At 53.9% G+C, this 19461-nt stretch overlaps 1 protein-coding gene across 1 annotated transcript in view; it reads right to left on the reverse strand.

Annotated features, from left to right (window-relative positions):
- SLC5A11 (solute carrier family 5 member 11) overlaps positions 1–14938 on the reverse strand; it is a 56627-nt gene extending 41689 nt beyond the window's left edge. The window contains exons 1-2 of the mRNA XM_083152943.1: positions 14909–14938; positions 14065–14169 (exon numbers count right to left, since the gene is read on the reverse strand). Coding sequence (XP_083009069.1) covers positions 14065–14169; positions 14909–14923 — 120 coding nt within the window. The 5' untranslated portion in view covers positions 14924–14938. The remainder of the gene's footprint in view (positions 1–14064; positions 14170–14908) is intronic.
- Positions 14939–19461: the final 4523 nt, after the last annotated feature.

A 19461-nucleotide genomic window follows, 5' to 3' on the forward strand; every position in this document is an offset into this window, starting at 1 on the left:
GAACCCCCTTCCTGACATGTGTTTTTCCCCTCTCGGGGTGGTCCCTAAGAAGACCCCGGGTAAGTACAGGTTAATACAGCACCTGTCGCACCCCCATGGCGCGTCCATAAATGACGCCATCCCGGATGAGTTCTGTAGTGTGCAGTACCAGCTATTTGACGAGGTGCTGGACATAGTCCGGGGTTTCGGCCAGGGAGCCCTTATGGCCAAATTGGATATTGAATCCGCGTTCAGACTCCTCCCATTACACCCTAGGTCCTTCAGGTTCATGGGTTTCAGGTTAGATGGTGGCTCTTACATAGACAAGTGCTTGCCGATGGGCTGTTCTGTCTCCTGCTCCTACTTCGAGAAATTCAGCACGTTTTTGCACTGGTGCATACAGAGCAGTACAGGCTGTGTGGGCGTAGCCCATTACCTGGATGACTTTCTCTTTGTGGGACCAGGAGATGACGGCACCTGCGCCCATATATTGTCACGGGCGGTTTCCCTGCTGGAGGAGCCGGGGGTTCCCATAGCTGCGGATAAGACGGAGGGCCCCACTAGGGTCCTGGCTTACCTGGGTATAGAAATAGACTCGGCCGCGGGGTGCTGCCGCCTACCTGAGGATAAGGTGACAAAGCTTCAGGGGTTAAAAGTTGAATGCTTGCAGAAGAAGAGGATACAGCTGAGGCTATTGCAGTCCCTGCTAGGGTCCTTTAATTTTGCATGCCGCATCATTCCCATGGGTAGGGTATTCTGCCGCAAGCTCGAGAGGGCCACGGCGGGGGTTAGGGACCCCCACCACACGGTCAGGCTGTCACGGGAAATGCGAGACGACATGGAAGTGTGGTCCACATTCCTGGGGCAATTTAATAGAGAGCTAATATGGCCCACGGAGCCCGAATCTAGCAAGGAACTGCAGCTCTTTACAGATGCTGCTGGCTCCACGGGATTCGGGGCTTATTTTCAAGGGGAATGGTGCGTATCACGGTGGCCACAGTCATGGATTGACAGGGGTTTCACGGTCAATCTTCTGCTGTTGGAACTGTTCCCCATCATCGTATCGGTGCAGTTGTGGGCAGCAGAATTGGCGAATCGGAACATAGTGTTCTGGTGTGACAACCTGGGGGTGGTACACGCAATCTACAATCAGAGGGCGGCTTCCCCCGAGGCCCTCAGGCTACTGCGTTACCTCTTGCTCCATTGCCTGAAGAACAACATACATTTCAGGGCTAGGCATGTCCCCGGCGTAGAGAACACTATTGCTGACGCCCTGTCTAGGTTTCAGTTTACTAAGTTTCGGGAGCTGGCTCCCGAAGCGTCACCCCTGGGGCTTAGGTGTCCAAATCTTGTATGGCAGATCATAGAATCGGCATGAGGGGTTTGGCACTGCTGTCACTGGCGCCCTCAACACGCAGGGCTTACACGGCGGCCTGGAGGGACTGGGAGGAGTTTCAGTCTGCGCCTGACGCTAGCGGTAAGTCGGTCGAAGACCGGTTACTAGCATTTGTATGGGGCCATTATGTAAGAGGCAGGTCAAAGTCGGCTATGGCGGCGGCTTTGGCTGGTATAGCTTTCCACAGCAGGCTGAGTGGGGAGCAGGATCCCACAGGGTCTTTTGTATTAAGTAAGGCTTTGAAGGGCTGGGCTAAGCAGCGGCCAGTGCCTCCTGACACTCGGCGGCCTATAGATGAGCGCATGCTAGGAGAATTAGTAGCATGTCTGGATAGAGTGGCGGATAGCGCCTTTGAGGCTGCGCTCCTGAAGACCGCCTTTTCATTCGCCTTCTTCAGGGCATTCAGGATCGGGGAGCTGGTAGCTGCGAGCAAGAAGGCCCAGTCTGGTCTTCGGTATGAGGACGTGGTTCTCCATGAGGACCACGTCCTGTGTAGGATACAGAGATCCAAAACAGACCAGCTGGGGAGGGGTAGTTGGGCCACCCTGCGATCCAGTGTGGACCAAGCCATTTGTCCTGTAGCATTGTGCAGGGACTATGTGTCTCTCAGGCCGGTTGCAGCCATGCAGTTTTTGGTGCACGCGGATGGCGTGCCCCTCACCCGGTTTCAGTTCGGGGCTGTATTTAGACGGTGCTTGACCGGCGTAGGCCTGAAGGCTCAGGATTATGGGACACACTCCTTTCGCGTAGGGGCCGCAACATGCGCAGTGGCGGCGGGGCTTCCACCCTCTGCCATACAGAAGGTAGGGAGGTGGAAGTCATCGGCTTATAAGAAATACATAAGATTAGATAAGATAGATAAGGTAGATAAGTTGTAGAATGCGCCTGTTGCGCCAGCCCAAAAACGTAAGTTTACAATCGGTTCTGGAACGGCTAGCGTTCTGGAATCGACGGTGTGGAGTGAATTTTTTACTTTTTCCTCCGAGGTGGAACTAATGCAATTCGGCTGTCACCAAAGTTCACCGGAGGTTTTTTAAGTTTTTCACCTTCACTTGGGCTGTATCATGTATTCTGGTTGTGTTACAGTGTATATTATATTGATGTTAACGTTAGGTTTTTTCTTTTTCAGCCTCTTCCCTTTCCTCACCACATCAGGGGATAGTCTGGGTAGTCGGTCACTCATATATTTTTTGGGCGGCCAGGCACCCCATGGCCTCCAGGGCTTTAGGCCTGCTACGAGCCGACTCAGTGCAGTGGTTAGGGGACTTCAGTGGGGTGGGCTTTATAGCCTACTAGTTTCCAAGGCCCGCAGTTTGGGGCCCCCCAACACATTGATAATACATCTAGGGGGCAACGACCTAGTTAAAAACACGGGGCTCTCCCTCATTTGCAGCATAACTGCTGACCTTGAGCGCATTGCGGCCCTTTGGCCAGGTGTGCTGATAGTGTGGTCTGACATTGTCCCCCGGCTTCAGTGGCGGGGCTGCAGGAATGCAGTTGCCATAGATAGGGCAAGGCGAAAGGTGAACCACGCTGTTTCCAGGAGGGTAAACGCCATGGGGGGTAGAGCGGTGCGGCACCCCACGATAGTCAGGGAGTCGGCCCACCTGTTTAGGTCAGACGGGGTCCACCTGTCTGACGCGGGCATGGAAGTTTTCCTGGGCGACATCTTTTCTGGTGTAACTCGGCAATAGGAAGGCATTAGGTCTAGTTGAGGGGTGGCGGGCCTGGTCCCGGGCGACCTTGTGTTATGTCTTGGGAGCCTTGGCAGTGGCGAGAAGGCGCTCTCGACCAGCAGTCGGGTGAGGTGTCAGGTGGTCACCGTGCGGTATTACCCCCCCCTTGCCAGGACGGTGGGCGAGTCCCGAAATGAGCGGGGGCGGTGGGCACTTCCTTGAGGTGTCCGCGCCCTACCTTAGAGGGGGCGGGGAGCCGTCACGGTGCAGGCTGTACCTTACGTAAGGGGTGTGTTTGTTAGATTGGAGCGATGCAGTCGCTGCCATTGGCATACACCTCTGACTGGTGCTGGTCTCAAGTGCTGTCTTGGCCATCCCTTTGATAGACTAACAAGGGTCATACCACCTAAATAAATAACTTGACCATTTTAAACTTATGCCATTGTTGTCTGAGTCTTATTTTTAGATAAGGTGTCCGCGTGAATTATTTCTAGGAAGTAATGTAGGGGTAACAACAAAGGGCAACCAATATAATCCCTTGGGCGCCTTATGCCTGTGTAGTGACAATGGCTGTGTAGTGACAATGGCTGTGTAGTGATAATGCCTGTGTAGTGATAATGGCCGTGTAGTGACAATGCCTGTGTAGTGACAATGCCTGTGTAGTGATAATGGCTGTGTAGTGACAATGCCTGTGTAGTGACAATGGCTGTGTAGTGACAATGCCTGTGTAGTGATAATGGCTGTGTAGTGACAATGCCTGTGTAGTGACAATGCCTGTGTAGTGACAATGCCTGTGTAGTGATAATGGCTGTGTAGTGACAATGTCTGTGTAGTGACAATGCCTGTGTAGTGACAATGCCTGTGTAGTGACAATGGCTGTGTAGTGACAATGGCTGTGTAGTGATAATGCCTGTGTAGTGATAATGGCCGTGTAGTGACAATGCCTGTGTAGTGACAATGCCTGTGTAGTGATAATGGCTGTGTAGTGACAATGCCTGTGTAGTGACAATGCCTGTGTAGTGACAATGTCTGTGTAGTGATAATGGCTGTGTAGTGACAATGTCTTTGTAGTGACAATGCCTGTGTAGTGACAATGCCTGTGTAGTGATAATGGCTGTGTAGTGACAATGCCTGTGTAGTGACAATGGCTGTGTAGTGACAATGCCTGTGTAGTGATAATGGCTGTGTAGTGACAATGGCCGTGTAGTGACAATGCCTGTGTAGTGACAATGCCTGTGTAGTGACAATGCCTGTGTAGTGATAATGGCTGTTAGTGACAATGCCTGTGTAGTGACAATCAGGGGAGCCGAGAGAGGGGGGAGCAGGTACTAATTACCCGGGCCCAGGCTTGCTGAAGGGGCCCCGCAGGGGCCCTGGTTCGACCCCTCCCTCCCCCCTCCGTCCCTCCCGGGTATCACCAGTAGCACACACTTCTACAGCATGTGCTGTTCTGACAGCAGGCTCAGCATGAGTGTCTCACTGACAGCGTGAGAGGTCATGCTGAGCCTGCTGTCAGCACAGCACATGCTGTAGGTGTGTGCTGCGTCTGAGATTACAGTTTTTATAGTTTTGTTTTACCCACCTCTAAACATTTTGGGGGTGTGGCCTAAGTGTGGGAGGTGCCCACACCACACACACTTAGGCCACACCCCCAAAATTTTACCTGGGCCCGGCATTCCTCTCGGCTGCCCTGGTGACAATGCCTGTGTAGTGATAATGGCTGTTTAGTGACAATGCCTGTGTAGTGACAATGCCTGTGTAGTGACAATGTATTTGTAGTGACAATGTATTTGTAGTGACAATGTCTGTGTAGTGACAATGTCTGTGTAGTGATAATGGCTGTGTAGTGACATACCTCCCAACTGTCACGATTCCGTCGGGACAGTCCCGATTTTCGGGTCCTGTCCAGACGTCCCACCCGCGGCAGGCATTGTCCCGCTGCGGGGGGTGGCAGTTGGGAGACCCCCCAATCTAGTAGAATAGACGCTGTGCGCATGCGCACAGCGTCTATTCTCGTATGAAAATGAGGTCGCGGCTAATTAGCATAAGCCGCACCCTCATTTGCATACGCCCCACCCCCTTTTCGGGCGCTCGCCGCGCGAGTGTCCCTATTTCATCCGGACACAAGTTGGGAGGTATGTAGGGATAATGCCTGTGTAGTGACAATGCCTGTGTAGTGACAATGTATTTGTAGTGACAATGTATTTGTAGTGACAATGTCTGTGTAGTTGTGGAGGGGCACGGAGGTGTCTCCTCCCCCCGGCCCCCAGCCGCGGCTCCATGCCTAGAAGCCGCCCGAGGCCCCCGCACGGCTGAGCGTGCACACGTCATCTGGCGTGTCATCAGCGGGCGACGCGCGCTCACCCGTCGACGGGGCGCGCCCCGCCCCAGAAGCCACCGCGGCGGGGTATGTAAGGGGAGACCCCCCACAGGAAGCCCGGTTGCGGCTCCCCACGTGGAGAAAGAAGGAGCTGGATCCTGGACCCGACTGGACGGAGCAGTAGTGCCCTGGAGCAGCGAATCGCAAGGGAAGAGAAGGTAAGCCCTCAGTGAGGCTTCCGTTACTATATCTCGTGTGGTTATTTACTGTATCTCTTGTGTCTTCTAACTGTGCGTTCATTGTAGTTAGCCTGCGTTGCATGTGTAGCTAGGCTGTGTGTTCATTGTAGTCAGCCTGCGTTGCATGCGTAGCTAGGCTGTGTGTTCATTGTAGTCAGCCTGCGTTGCATGCGTAGCTAGGCTGTGTGTTCATTGTAGTCAGCCTGCGTTGCATGCGTAGCTAGGCTGTGTGTTCATTGTAGTTAGCCTGCGTTGCATGCGTAGCTAGGCTGTGTGTTCATTGTAGTTAGCCTGCGTTGCCTGTATAGCTAGGCTGTGTGTTCATTGTAGTCAGCCTGCGTTGCATGCGTAGCTAGGCTGTGTGTTCGTTGTAGTTAGCCTGCGTTGCATGTATAGCTAGGCTGTGTGTTCATTGTAGTTAGCCTGCGTTGCATGTGTAGCTAGGCTGTGTGTTCATTGTAGTCAGCCTGCGTTGCATGCGTAGCTAGGCTGTGTGTCCATTGTAGTTAGCCTGCGCTGCATGTGTAGCTAGGCTGGGTGTCCATTGTAGTTAGCCTGCGCTGCATGCGTAGCTAGGCTGGGTGTTCATTGTAGTTAGCCTGCCCTGCATGCATAGTTAGGCTAGGTTAAACCCATAGGCCTAAGCAGCGTGTGTATTGTCTAACATTGGCTCCCTGGATCCCGGTTGGCTAGAACTTCGCTAGGCCACAGGTTACGCAGGACTGCGTAGGCCACCCCACTCCGCACTAGGCCGCTCTAGTGAACTTGCTAGTGTGGTTGTATTGCCCTGCCTCCGGGAGCGGTAGGCGGCGGCTGTTTCCATCCACAGGTACCGAGACTAGTCCGAGTTCGGAGACCGGTAAGAGCCGGGTGAGTATAACCTGTATTGAATCTGTTGTGGTGTTGTTTGTGCTCCTTCCCCTCCCCGGAGCGGTTCCCTCCCCGAGTTACGCCCGCCGTGTTCCACAAGCGGGTGTAACCAGTCTGAGGCCAACTGTGCCTATGATGACCATCCCCTCCCCCCCATAGTGGGATTCTCCTTCCCCGTTTTCCCCTTTCAGGTGGCATTGCTTCGGGAGCCGGAGACCGTGCCTGGACCATCATCGGCCCGAAGGCTAGAACCGGAGAGTGGTGAGGTGAGTACGTGTGGCGAGCCACGGCTTAGGTCACCCAGCCCCTCCCCCTGTGGCTCCCACATTTTGGCGTAGTCGGCAGGATCACCTTGTCCCAGCACCATGGACAACGTCGCCCCTCCCACGGACAACGTGGCGCCCAGTCAGGGCACCTCTGGCCTCAGCCCCGCCACTGCGCCGCCCGACCTGACGACAGCGTTGGCAGCTGCCCTCCGCGCTGGGCTACCCATAGGAGCCGCCGGACAATTTTTGAAGAAATTCGATGGCCGGAACATGGACCTTGATGATTGGAAGGACCAACTGAATACCACCATCCGGCAACATCGGGTACCCACCTCCGAACAGGTGGACCTGGCCCTCGATACCCTACAAGGGGACGCTAAGAGGACCCTACTGCGCTGGCCGAAGGACCAGAGGACTACCGCCGAACAGGTATTCGCGATCCTCAAGTCCGTCTACCGAGAGAAGCCCACGACTACAAGTCTCCAAAAACGTCTATTTGCCCGGATACAGCGAGAGGACGAGAGCATTTCCCAGTTTGCGAATGCCCTCCAGGAGTGCATGGAAGAGGTGAAGGCCCGGGAGGACGAAAACCTCTTGACGGGTGACCCCGATCGCGCCCTGCGAGGCCTGCTGGTGGAAGGACTCCGGAACCAGAGGCTGCGGGCCCACCTCCAAGGCCGGATAGAGGGAACCCCGGCGCTGACGCTGCATGAGGTCCTGACTCGAGCATTGGCAAAGGACCAGGAGCTCGGCGGTTCCGCCTACACCGTGGCCACACAACGGGCCCTTCCGGACGCTCCCTCCAGCCCCGAACCTACACCAGGCCCCGTCGAAAACCCGCTCACCGACATGTTGCGGCAGATGCAAGAACAGCTAGCCCAGCTGGCCCTGCGGACAGACCGAGTAGAGGACCGACGGAACAACACCAGGCCTGAAGCAAGAGGTCCAGAGCGGAGGTCTGAACCCCGCTCCCCCATACGCTCTCGAAGGTGGGAGACGCCCCCCAACCGTGGGACGGATGGAGCCAGGAGGAGGGACGCCCCCGGACCCCGGTGTTGGGCGTGCGAGCAAACTGGACACATCGCCCGGGAATGTCCCACTGGGAGGCGGTATGGCGACTCCCACAGGAGGCCTTTAAACTAGCCTCCCTCGCGGTTGTGGGCCAAACCACGAGGAAAAAGGCCGAGGGGGTGGACATCAACCACTCCTCGGACCTAATTGGAGAGTGCCCTACCGTAATAGCCCGATTAGCGGGCAAGGACCAGCGTTGCCTCTTGGACACGGGCTCGCAGGTATCGACCATGTCCCAGCGATGCTTCCAGGAACACTACGCCCACCTGACCCAGACCAGCGTCGGAAACTGGGTGACCCTCAAGGCCGCGAACAACCTCCCCATCCCCATTGTGGGGGTCATATGGATCGAAGTCGAATTGTATGGCCAGCCCCTGGGTAAGAAGGGCGTGATGGTCGTTGCCGGGGAAGAATTAGCTCATGGCCCCGTCATCCTGGGCATGAATATCCTACGCTGCATGGATAAGGCTCTGGTCCAGGAAAAAGGCCCTCGCTATTGGAAACACCTCCAAGTGCAGAAGCCAGTCCAACAGGCCCTCCAGAGAGTGGTACAGCTGTGCGAAGAGCCAGAGGCCGCCGGAAGAACGGGGCCGATTGGTCGTGTCAAGACACAGCATAAACAGAAGTTGAAGATTCCCGCCCGGCAGGAGGTGATCCTGGACTTGCCAGTCAGGTCACAGTGCCGGTTGGAAGGGAAGGAAGTACTCATCGAGCCCTGTTGGTTGCGACAAACCGAAACCGGCCTCGTTGTGGCCCGGGCCCTTGCCATGGTGAAAGGCGGGACGGTGCCCGTCCGGATCTGTAACCTGGGGAACCACCCGGCCCCGATCCCCGCCAGGACCATCATGGCCCAAGTGCACGCCATCCCCGCAGAACGCCTCATGCCCCAACGGGGTGTGACACTCCACCCAGATGCGAAGGTGCCCTGGACACTGTCCGTAGCCGTAGATGAACAGGAAGTCCCCACCGCCAGCTGGAACGGTCGGGTCATCCTGGAACAGACGGACGTGACCCTGGACCAAATTCTCCCGGCAGATGCGAAGCGGCTGGAGCGGCTGTTGTGGAAGAGACAGAAGGCGTTCTCCCGCAGTGAAGAGGATTTTGGCTACACCCGTGAGATCGAACACGAAATCAACACGGGGCCCACCCCTCCAGTCCGCGAACGCTACCGACCCATACCACCCCGGTTATACCAGGAAGTAAAGACCATGATTTGACAGATGTTGGAAAACCGGGTTATCAAGGAGAGCAAGAGCCCCTGGGCTGCGCCAATCGTCCTCGTCAAGAAGAAGGACGGGGCCCTCCGGTTCTGCGTCGACTATCGAAAACTGAACAGCTGCACAGTAAGGGATGCCTACCCCCTCCCCCGCATCGAGGAATCGTTAGCCGCCCTAGGGAAGTCTCGCTATTTTTCAACACTGGATCTGGCCAGCGGGTACTGGCAAGTACCGGTGGCAGAATGCGATCAGGCCAAGACTGCTTTCATCACCCCCATGGGACTCTTCGACTTCTGCCGGATGCCGTTTGGCCTTTCCAATGCGCCCGCCACATTCCAACGCCTCATGGAGCGTTGCCTGGGGGACCTAAACTTCGAGGCCATCCTAATCTACTTAGATGACATCATCGTCTTCGCCCCCACGATGGACGAACACCTACGGAGGCTTGATTTGGTCCTACAGCGGCTAGAAAACTATGGCCTCAAACTGAAACCCCGGAAGTGTCACTTGCTGAAGACCAGCCTAGAATACCTCGGCCACGTGGTTTCCGAGGAAGGCGTACAACCAACCCCTGGGAAGCTAGCCGCAATACAAGGATGGAAGGCGCCAACTACCGTAACCGAAGTACGGGCCTTCCTGGGCCTAGTAGGTTACTATAGGAGGTTCATTAAGGGTTTCGCCAAGATAGCGGCCCCCCTTCACGAACTGCTAAAAGGTGTAGCCACTGACACCCGGAGAAGAGTGATTGAGTGGGGCCGCAGGCAGGACGACGCGTTCCACCAGCTCAAGGATGCCCTTACACAGGCACCGATACTGGCATATGCAGACTTCGACAAGCCGTTTATACTCTACACCGACGGGAGCCACAAGGGACTGGGGCCGTCCTGTCACAAGTGCAAGGAGGCCAGGAGAGGGTGATTGCCTATGGAAGTCGAAGCCTACGGGACACTGAGCGCAACCCCGACAACTACAGCTCGTTCAAATTGGAACTGCTGGCCCTGGTGTGGGCGGTCACCGAGAAATTCCCGGAATACTTGACAGCGGGGGAAGTCGAGGTGGTCACTGACAACAACCCCCTAGCCCACCTAAACACGGCCAAGCTGGGGGCCCTGGAACAACGCTGGAATGCGCGCCTGGCCAAGTTCCCCCTGAAGATACGCTATCGGCCGGGGAAAGAAAATGCGAATGCGGATGCCCTGTCCCGTTTCCCAGTGGATGCCCCCACCGGTCCCACGGATGAGGAACGGGAGGCGCTCGAGATGCCCCACTTTGCCAGGATTGGCCCACCACCGGCGATCCGGCAAGCCACCGCGTGTGGCCTACAATTGCAACGGTCCCTCCAAGGTTGGGCCACAGAGCAGGAACAAGACCCCACCCTGAGGGCCATTCGCAACTGGAAGGAACAAGGGCATTGGCCCTCCCCCCACGAGAGAAACCAGCTGGGAAGTGCTGGCCAGGGGGTGCTTCACCAGTGGGACCGACTTATGGTCCAGGAGGGGGTGTTATATCGTCGCACCTACCTAGAACCAGAGCTCCGCACAGTGTGGCAGATCGTGGTTCCGAGACAAGCTGCCGAGGAGCTCGCCAGGGAAGCCCATCAGGAGGGCGCCCACCTGGGAGTTGCCAAGACCCTCCAGTGGCTGCGTCGACAATACTTTTGCCCGGGGCTCCAGCGGGTGGTGGAAGACGCATGTCGAACATGCGAAAGGTGCGAGGTCACCAAACCCACGGAACAGAGGGCCCCCGTGCAGACCATCGTCACCACCCAACCCCTACAACTCCTCATGATCGATTACGTACTCATCGGGGAGTCAGTACAGGGGTATCAGTACGCCCTCGTGATGACCGACCACCACACCAAGTTCTCGGTTGTCGCCCCCACCCAGGACCAGACTGCCGACACCGCCGCCAAGGTGATCGTCGACCAGTTCATCCGGCAGTACGGCTGCCCCGAACGCATCCACTCTGACCAGGGGGCGTGTTTCCAAGGCCGCGTAATGGAACGCCTCTGCCAGACCTACGGCATGCAGAAGTCCAGGACCACGCCATATCACCCGGAAGGCAACGGGGCCTGTGAACGCTTTAACCGGACCCTCCTTCAGATGCTCCGGACCCTGGAGGTGGAACAGAAACGGCGGTGGCCAGACTTCGTCCAGGAGCTGGTTTGGGTCTACAACAACAGGGTCCAGCGCACCACCGGCTTCTCCCCTTACCTCATGATGTTCGGAAGACCGGGAAGGGAAGTGCAAGACCTTGACCTCTCCCCGGCCACAGAAGGACAGAGAACACCCGGTGGGTGGGTGGAAGAGCTGAGGGGCCGCCTCCGGACAACAGGAGAGATTGCCAAGGGTAACATGGAGGCAACCGCCCACCCCCAACCAGGGCGATCCTTGGGAGGGCCTCTAACCGTGGGCCAAAGTGTCCGTGTCCATGACAAGCGGCCGCCAAACAAGTTAAGCGACCGATGGGAGACCCAGCCCTCGGTGGTCCAACGGCAGTTGTCCCCCGATAACCCCGTCTACGAGGTGAGCACTGAGGGCGGCAGCCGGAGCAGCCGCATCCTCCACCGTAACATGCTGCGTCCCTGCAGCACAACCGCACCCTGTCTGCCGCAAACCAACCCGGAAAGCGACCGCCTCGCTCCAGACTCCTTATGTTGGTGGCCTGCACCCCGCCCGGGGATCCCCGCCACGACAGGGACCCCACCCGCGCCCACGGTAACCCCACCCATGCCGGACTCCCCCTCCAACCCCCCAAAGCTCCCCCAGCCGGGACCAGATACCCCGGCGCCAACCACCCGGCACCAAGAAGACAGCACCCCCCCGATGGTTGACCCAACCCGGCGCTCACTTAGGACCACAAGGGCAGTTCCCGCCCCCCGGTTTGCCGACCCATCTTTCGATTGGTCCGTCACCCACGCCTTTGTGGGGACCACAAAGGAAAAGGAGGGGGGGAGTGTGGAGGGGCACGGAGGTGTCTCCTCCCCCCGGCCCCCAGCCGCGGCTCCATGCCTAGAAGCCGCCCGAGGCCCCCGCACGGCTGAGCGTGCACACGTCATCTGGCGTGTCATCAGCGGGCGACGCGCGCTCACCCGTCGACGGGGCGCGCCCCGCCCCAGAAGCCACCGCGGCGGGGTATGTAAGGGGAGACCCCCCACAGGAAGCCCGGTTGCGGCTCCCCACGTGGAGAAAGAAGGAGCTGGATCCTGGACCCGACTGGACGGAGCAGTAGTGCCCTGGAGCAGCGAATCGCAAGGGAAGAGAAGGTAAGCCCTCAGTGAGGCTTCCGTTACTATATCTCGTGTGGTTATTTACTGTATCTCTTGTGTCTTCTAACTGTGCGTTCATTGTAGTTAGCCTGCGTTGCATGTGTAGCTAGGCTGTGTGTTCATTGTAGTCAGCCTGCGTTGCATGCGTAGCTAGGCTGTGTGTTCATTGTAGTCAGCCTGCGTTGCATGCGTAGCTAGGCTGTGTGTTCATTGTAGTCAGCCTGCGTTGCATGCGTAGCTAGGCTGTGTGTTCATTGTAGTTAGCCTGCGTTGCATGCGTAGCTAGGCTGTGTGTTCATTGTAGTTAGCCTGCGTTGCCTGTATAGCTAGGCTGTGTGTTCATTGTAGTTAGCCTGCGTTGCATGTATAGCTAGGCTGTGTGTTCATTGTAGTTAGCCTGCGTTGCCTGTATAGCTAGGCTGTGTGTTCATTGTAGTTAGCCTGCGTTGCATGTATAGCTAGGCTGTGTGTTCATTGTAGTTAGCCTGCGTTGCATGTGTAGCTAGGCTGTGTGTTCATTGTAGTCAGCCTGCGTTGCATGCGTAGCTAGGCTGTGTGTTCATTGTAGTCAGCCTGCGTTGCATGCGTAGCTAGGCTGTGTGTCCATTGTAGTTAGCCTGCGCTGCATGCGTAGCTAGGCTGGGTGTCCATTGTAGTTAGCCTGCGCTGCATGCGTAGCTAGGCTGGGTGTTCATTGTAGTTAGCCTGCCCTGCATGCATAGTTAGGCTAGGTTAAACCCATAGGCCTAAGCAGCGTGTGTATTGTCTAACATTGGCTCCCTGGATCCCGGTTGGCTAGAACTTCGCTAGGCCACAGGTTACGCAGGACTGCGTAGGCCACCCCACTCCGCACTAGGCCGCTCTAGTGAACTTGCTAGTGTGGTTGTATTGCCCTGCCTCCGGGAGCGGTAGGCGGCGGCTGTTTCCATCCACAGGTACCGAGACTAGTCCGAGTTCGGAGACCGGTAAGAGCCGGGTGAGTATAACCTGTATTGAATCTGTTGTGGTGTTGTTTGTGCTCCTTCCCCTCCCCGGAGCGGTTCCCTCCCCGAGTTACGCCCGCCGTGTTCCACAAGCGGGTGTAACCAGTCTGAGGCCAACTGTGCCTATGATGACCATCCCCTCCCCCCCATAGTGGGATTCTCCTTCCCCGTTTTCCCCTTTCAGGTGGCATTGCTTCGGGAGCCGGAGACCGTGCCTGGACCATCATCGGCCCGAAGGCTAGAACCGGAGAGTGGTGAGGTGAGTACGTGTGGCGAGCCACGGCTTAGGTCACCCAGCCCCTCCCCCTGTGGCTCCCACATAGTGACAATGCCTGTGTAGTGATAATGGCTGTTTAGTGACAATGCCTGTGTAGTGACAATGCCTGTGTAGTGATAATTCCTGTGTAGTGACAATGCCTGTGTAGTGATAATGGATGTTTAGAGACAATGCCTGTGTAGTGACAATGTATTTGTAGTGACAATGTCTGTGTAGTGACAATGTCTGTGTAGAGATAATGGCTGTGTAGTGATAATGCCTGTGTAGTGATAATGCCTGTGTAGTGACAATGCCTGTGTAGTGACAATGTATTTGTAGTGACAATGTCTGTGTAGTGACAATGTCTGTGTAGTGATAATGGCTGTGTAGTGACAATGTATTTGTAGTGACAATGGCTGTGTAGTGACAATGTCTGCATAGTGATAAAGGCAATGGCTGCATTCACTGGTGGATTTCCCCATATCTCATTGTGCAACTTCAGTGTTCCCAGGAAGACACTTACATTCCATTCATAGGCAGTGACGGCAATCCCTGAGGCTGCTCCCGACCCAGCCAGACCAATGAAGTGCCCGCTGCCCACGTTACTAGCAAACAAGGAGGCCCCTACCTGGAGACAGAGACGGGAGGAACAGATACGGGTGAAAGAGAGTCCAGCAATGCACATCATACACTTCTACAGGGTCAGCGTGCCACGCTTCACGGGCACATGTGTGTCTGCACTGACCATGGAGAAAAATCAGGGGAATAAAGGCACAGTGTGGTACCCAGCCAGTGTCGGAATGGGGCACAACGGACCGACCAGGGAAAATGGAGTGGTAGGGGGTCATGCTTAGGGGTGTGGCCAACCACCACAGAGGTTTGCTTAACAATAAGAGAGCCTGGTCAGAGCCCCTTGATAAATACGTCTAGTACATATTGCTAGCACATGCATGATAAGGTCACCAGATTAATAACAGGAGTACACTGAGTGCACAGTCTGGAACCTGAGTCCTAGAGGATGCAGTGGAGCCTCAGGCAGTTGGGCCCATCAGGGTTGCCCACACAAAGGGTTGGCAGCAATTGGCAAGACCAGTCCACCAACCAGGCTTATGGGTAAATTGGTGTAATTAGGGCGGCTTGTTGGTATTGTTTGCTATTACATTACTAAATGAATGAATAAACACAAATTGCTCTTTTCATTTTAAAATATTGAGGCCTAAATTTATATCTGGAACCTCCATATTGGTCCTAGCTGGTAATCATCAGAACTCTTGGCGGCCAATGAACACACGGCGAGAGGGGCTGGCCCCTGTCCTAAAAGGATATTTAGCACATGTACTGTACCTGCACGAAATACTTATACTTACCGGCCACCATGACATGTCCTTCCCCGCCAGGAAATACCCCTGAACCGTGCTCCTCTTTGTACGCCACATAGACTAAGAAAATCAATGGGATTTAACGTTAGTGTTCAGAAGAGTCCAACCTCCACCTAGATGGGAGGTAACACAACAGCGATGGGTTCTACAGTCCCCAGAGTCACATGTTCTACAGGACACAAAGCATTAAGGGGATCTGTATGTGAAGCAGGGATCACCCCTTTCTCCGCTATTTGCTTTTCTACCTATTTAACAATGGGTATCGGTCATAGGGCCGACACGGTGAAGGTCAACATACATTAAGTCGACCACTAAAGGTTGTCAGGCCTTAGGTCAACACATGAAATAGATCGACCTGGTTAAGGTCAACAATGGGAAGATTGGCCTATAACCAGTGGCGGCTCGTACCTTCTTGGGGAGGGGGGTTGCCTCTGGCCACAGCTGCCGCGGGGATACCGCAATGCAGGCACCCCCCTCCCCCTGTCGCTGCATAGACCCGGTCTCCGGCACCTGTGCTATGAGGACAAGCACCGGGACTGGCACATGCGCAGTACAAACATCTGTACCGCGCATGCGGCCAGCTTCTATTGGCTGCTTCGGCAACAGCCCATAGAAGGAATTTTGTACAATACAAATGACAGGCACAGGGACCGGCTTGTGCGCAGTACCGATATAAGTACTGCGTGTGCGCAATTGCCCATTTTGCACGGCAGCCCGCAGAAAGGCGTCCCGGATGGAGGGAACACCTCCCAATGGGGCTGCCTTGGTTACTGGCAGGTCGGACTTCCAAAAGGAAGTCACTGCCAGTCACAGTGAAGCCAGTGCAGTCTCACAGACGGCATCTGGCTTCACTACAGTGGCGGATTTTACCTGGGGGGGCTGCAGCCCTGCAGCCCATAGGTAAAATCCGCCACTGCCTATAAGCTTCATTCATAGTGTTGACGTAGGGATTGGATCCAATAACAAAGGGCTGGATTCAGAGATGGGTGCAATTATGTTTTCGGCAGACTGGGCATGTACCAAGAACACATTGCACATGTGTCAAGATGCAACTGCAATCCCGTCTGCAATAAAGATTTATTTGCAAAGTGGTGGGGCAGGAAGTGACCGTTTGGGGGAGTGGTTGCAATAATAGAGGCGTGTCATTGCCATTTTTGGGGTGTGCATCTGATATCAGTTGCTATCACCTATGTACATAAACATGGCACCTGTGTCACTACTGCTGTGTCCAGTTTGCATACCCAAAAGTTTACTCTGACGCCTGTTGCTTATTGTTCTTGCGTATAGGCTGCAAATGTGTGCACAATTGTGATAGTTCCGGGTTGCAGCTTAAGCAGTTCAAGTTGCAAAGCTTAAAAAAAAAATGACATAATGCAATTGCATTAGTGCCATCTCTGAATCAGGGGTGGGGTTACCGCAATTAAGTCACTGATGTCTCTTTCAGTCATTTTCTCACGCAGTTTACTTCATCCCCATAGCCCGCTATCATGGTACTGTGCTCTGCTGTCTGCTCAGTCTAGTAAGGGTTTGCTTTCTACTGCTATGTAGTCTTGGGATTTTACCACCTAGATCCGCCAATGGGAGATCCACAAAGGTGAGAGGAAAGGAAACCTCTGCATAGCGGGCAACGCTCAATGGGACAGATTTACTAAGCCTGGAGAAGTGATAAAGTTGCCGTTGATAAGAAACCAGCCAATCAGTTCCTAACGGTCATTTTTCAAACCAGTCTGTAACTTGAAATGTATAAGCTGATTGGCCGGTGCGTTACCATCGGCCACTTTGGGGCCCATTTATCATTGATCACATTTATAATGCGATTTGGGCAGAATATTACCGCCCAGGATCGCATTGTAAGATGCTATCCTAACAGCAGGATGTATCATCCCCCACTCGCAGGGACAGAGCTCCGAATGGAATCTGTCCCTGCGATGTGCTGAGCCGGATGCGCGGTTAGTGCTGATTCCCCGCCGACCGCTGACTGCACTGCCCCGGCAGCAGTGCGGTGCGTAGCCTATAGGCTACAATGGGCTACCGCCATCTCAGGATGACGGTAGCCCTGGGATGCAATGTGCTGTTACCCGATGTTGATACATTGGGCAGCTTTTCATCCCCCATAGAAACCTATGGGGAAGGCGGCCAGCGGTGGTACTGGAGAGATCGCAGCAGGGATCGGAGGTTCCTGCTGCAGTCCCTCCTGATAGATTCGGGGGATACTTAATATTTGCGGCTAAGGGATTTAGCCGCAAATATTGATTGATAAATGTGGCCCTTTAATACTCCACCAGGCTTAATAACTCTACCCCTATGTACCCTGAGTGTTGGCCGCCAACCCTACAAGGAATCACAGGGCAACTGTGTGTGCGCCACATTCTGGGACTCCAAAATATCCAAAATCTGGGATCCCTTCAGCTACTGTATCAGAAAGAATCAAATTTGCAGTTGCACCCTTTGGTCCAACCCGTTCACACTTCGTGAGTGAACGAGCCCTCAGATTGTAAATGTCCCCTGTTAAACTTGCCCCTGTAAAAGGTCTGTAATGACGAAAAACGTATAATAACTGCTTGTTACTTACCCACAAACCAACTCCCAGGACAAACAGAAAGTACAAGACTAAGACCACAATGTCAGCAACTTCCAGAGACTTCTTGGAATAAGGGGCTTCTGTGGGGCTGGTGTTTGACAGAGTCTGGCTGGTGGTCTCCATAGTGTACACACTTGTTTTCTGTTATATAAAATGCTGACCCTAAGTAATCTGAAGCAAAACATCACATTACAGGTGAGAGAGAGAGAGAGAGAGAGAGAGAGAGAGAGAGAGAGAGAGAGATAGTTGTATGTACTTGCAGATACACAATGACAATAACAAGAAGCAGGTAATGGACTAATCTTGTAATGTTGTAATCAGATGAAAGTAGGTCATTAGGTGTGACTGGGAATCAGCGTTGCCTGAAATACTATAGGTTTCGTGGGGGGTTACCCGCGCACTGTGCTCTGTTCGGTGCTAGCGGCGGCACCAGCCATTCCACCAGGTGCGGCTTGAGTAGATAAGTAGACCAGAAGGGTTTGTGGTGCCTACTTGCCTGAAATACTGCAAATGCATGGCTTTTCATACTGTCGCAGGGACTGAATACAATCAGCTGGGTTTATGATGCATTTGATGCCTATAAGGTCATTTCATAAAGTGCAAAAGCCCAGTGCAAATCCTGCGTTGTGGCATCATGACTTATATCTGTGGACACTCATGGTGCAGCAATGGCTGCAAACGTTGGGATGGGAGGAACTGGACGCACACAAATGGAGACTAAATTGTCCCTAACCCAACTGCATACTTATACTTCCTGTGTGACGCATTTCGCTCAGTCAGAACGCCATTTGCTTTTCTAGGATAACTTCAACCAGTGTGACAAATACATTTAAACACAAACAAGTCACATGTAATTAAGATATTATTGATGCCCCAATGAATAAAATACGCATAAACCAAGCAATATTTTTAGGATTTTCTCATAAATACATGGGTTGGTCCCAAAGTGGAAGTAGGTGGGACTTTGATATGACTCTTTTACCATTACCATTATATACATTTTCCAGAATAACCGCAACCTGCAAATGATGGGGCAAAATCATTTTACCGTGGGGTTTCAAAGGATCGGCAAATGGGCTGGCAACTTATGAAATGCGTTGGTAGACAAGCACAGTTATATAGACAGTCATTAACATACAGTAGTCTATGAACAGCCACTGTGTGCGTGTCTGGGACTTTAATTGGACATGTGGCAAACAATAAACAATCTGGTTGGTTTCCATGGAAACACCGCCTATCATTTTCGAGTGCAGTTTAGTTACTCATGTAACGTTTGCTAAATCCATGACTTTATTCTGTCTTTCTTCAAAGCTTTTCATCAAGGCCATTGAATTATCTAGACAGAGGTGTTATATAGGACAGCGGTTCCCAAAGTGGGTCGCGACCATTGGCGGCTCCAGGTGAGGGGCTGCAGCACAGTTAAAAATTTAAATAAAGGAGAAACACCAACTGCCAGAGAGTCAGTTTGGAATGGCAGTTGGTGTGACTCCCCTGTTTGAATTTTGAACTGTACTGGAGCCTCTGATCTCTCGGCCAGTGTTCCAAGGAGACTGAGAAACCAGTTGCATTGTCTGTTACATTAGACTCCTTGCATCACTGGCTTAGAGATCATCAGGCAGCTTTGCCCCCAGTGCACAGCGGTGTCCTGAAGCATCTGAGATGTAGGAAACCTGCAGAGGAAACAGGCAGCCACCAGTGGATTACAATCAGATTTAGGACCTTATTCAGGTCCATTCGCACGGGGCCAATGTTTGTTGCTTGCGCATGCGCATTTCTGTGCACGGCGAACGCACTGTTCACTGACTTAGTTAGCAAGAGATATTTAATCTCTCGGAGCATACACACAGAGAGATCTGTGCTTACTTTCTAAGCAATCTAGTCAGATTGCTTAGAAAACAGCACAAATTTGCTCCGTGTGTACACCCCTTAAGGTTGCTCTGAGCAACCTTAGATCTGCGTG

The sequence above is a fragment of the Crinia signifera genome, chromosome 7, assembly GCF_055691185.1.
Source record: "Crinia signifera chromosome 7, ASM5569118v1, whole genome shotgun sequence".
Lineage (NCBI taxonomy): Eukaryota > Metazoa > Chordata > Amphibia > Anura > Myobatrachidae > Crinia > Crinia signifera.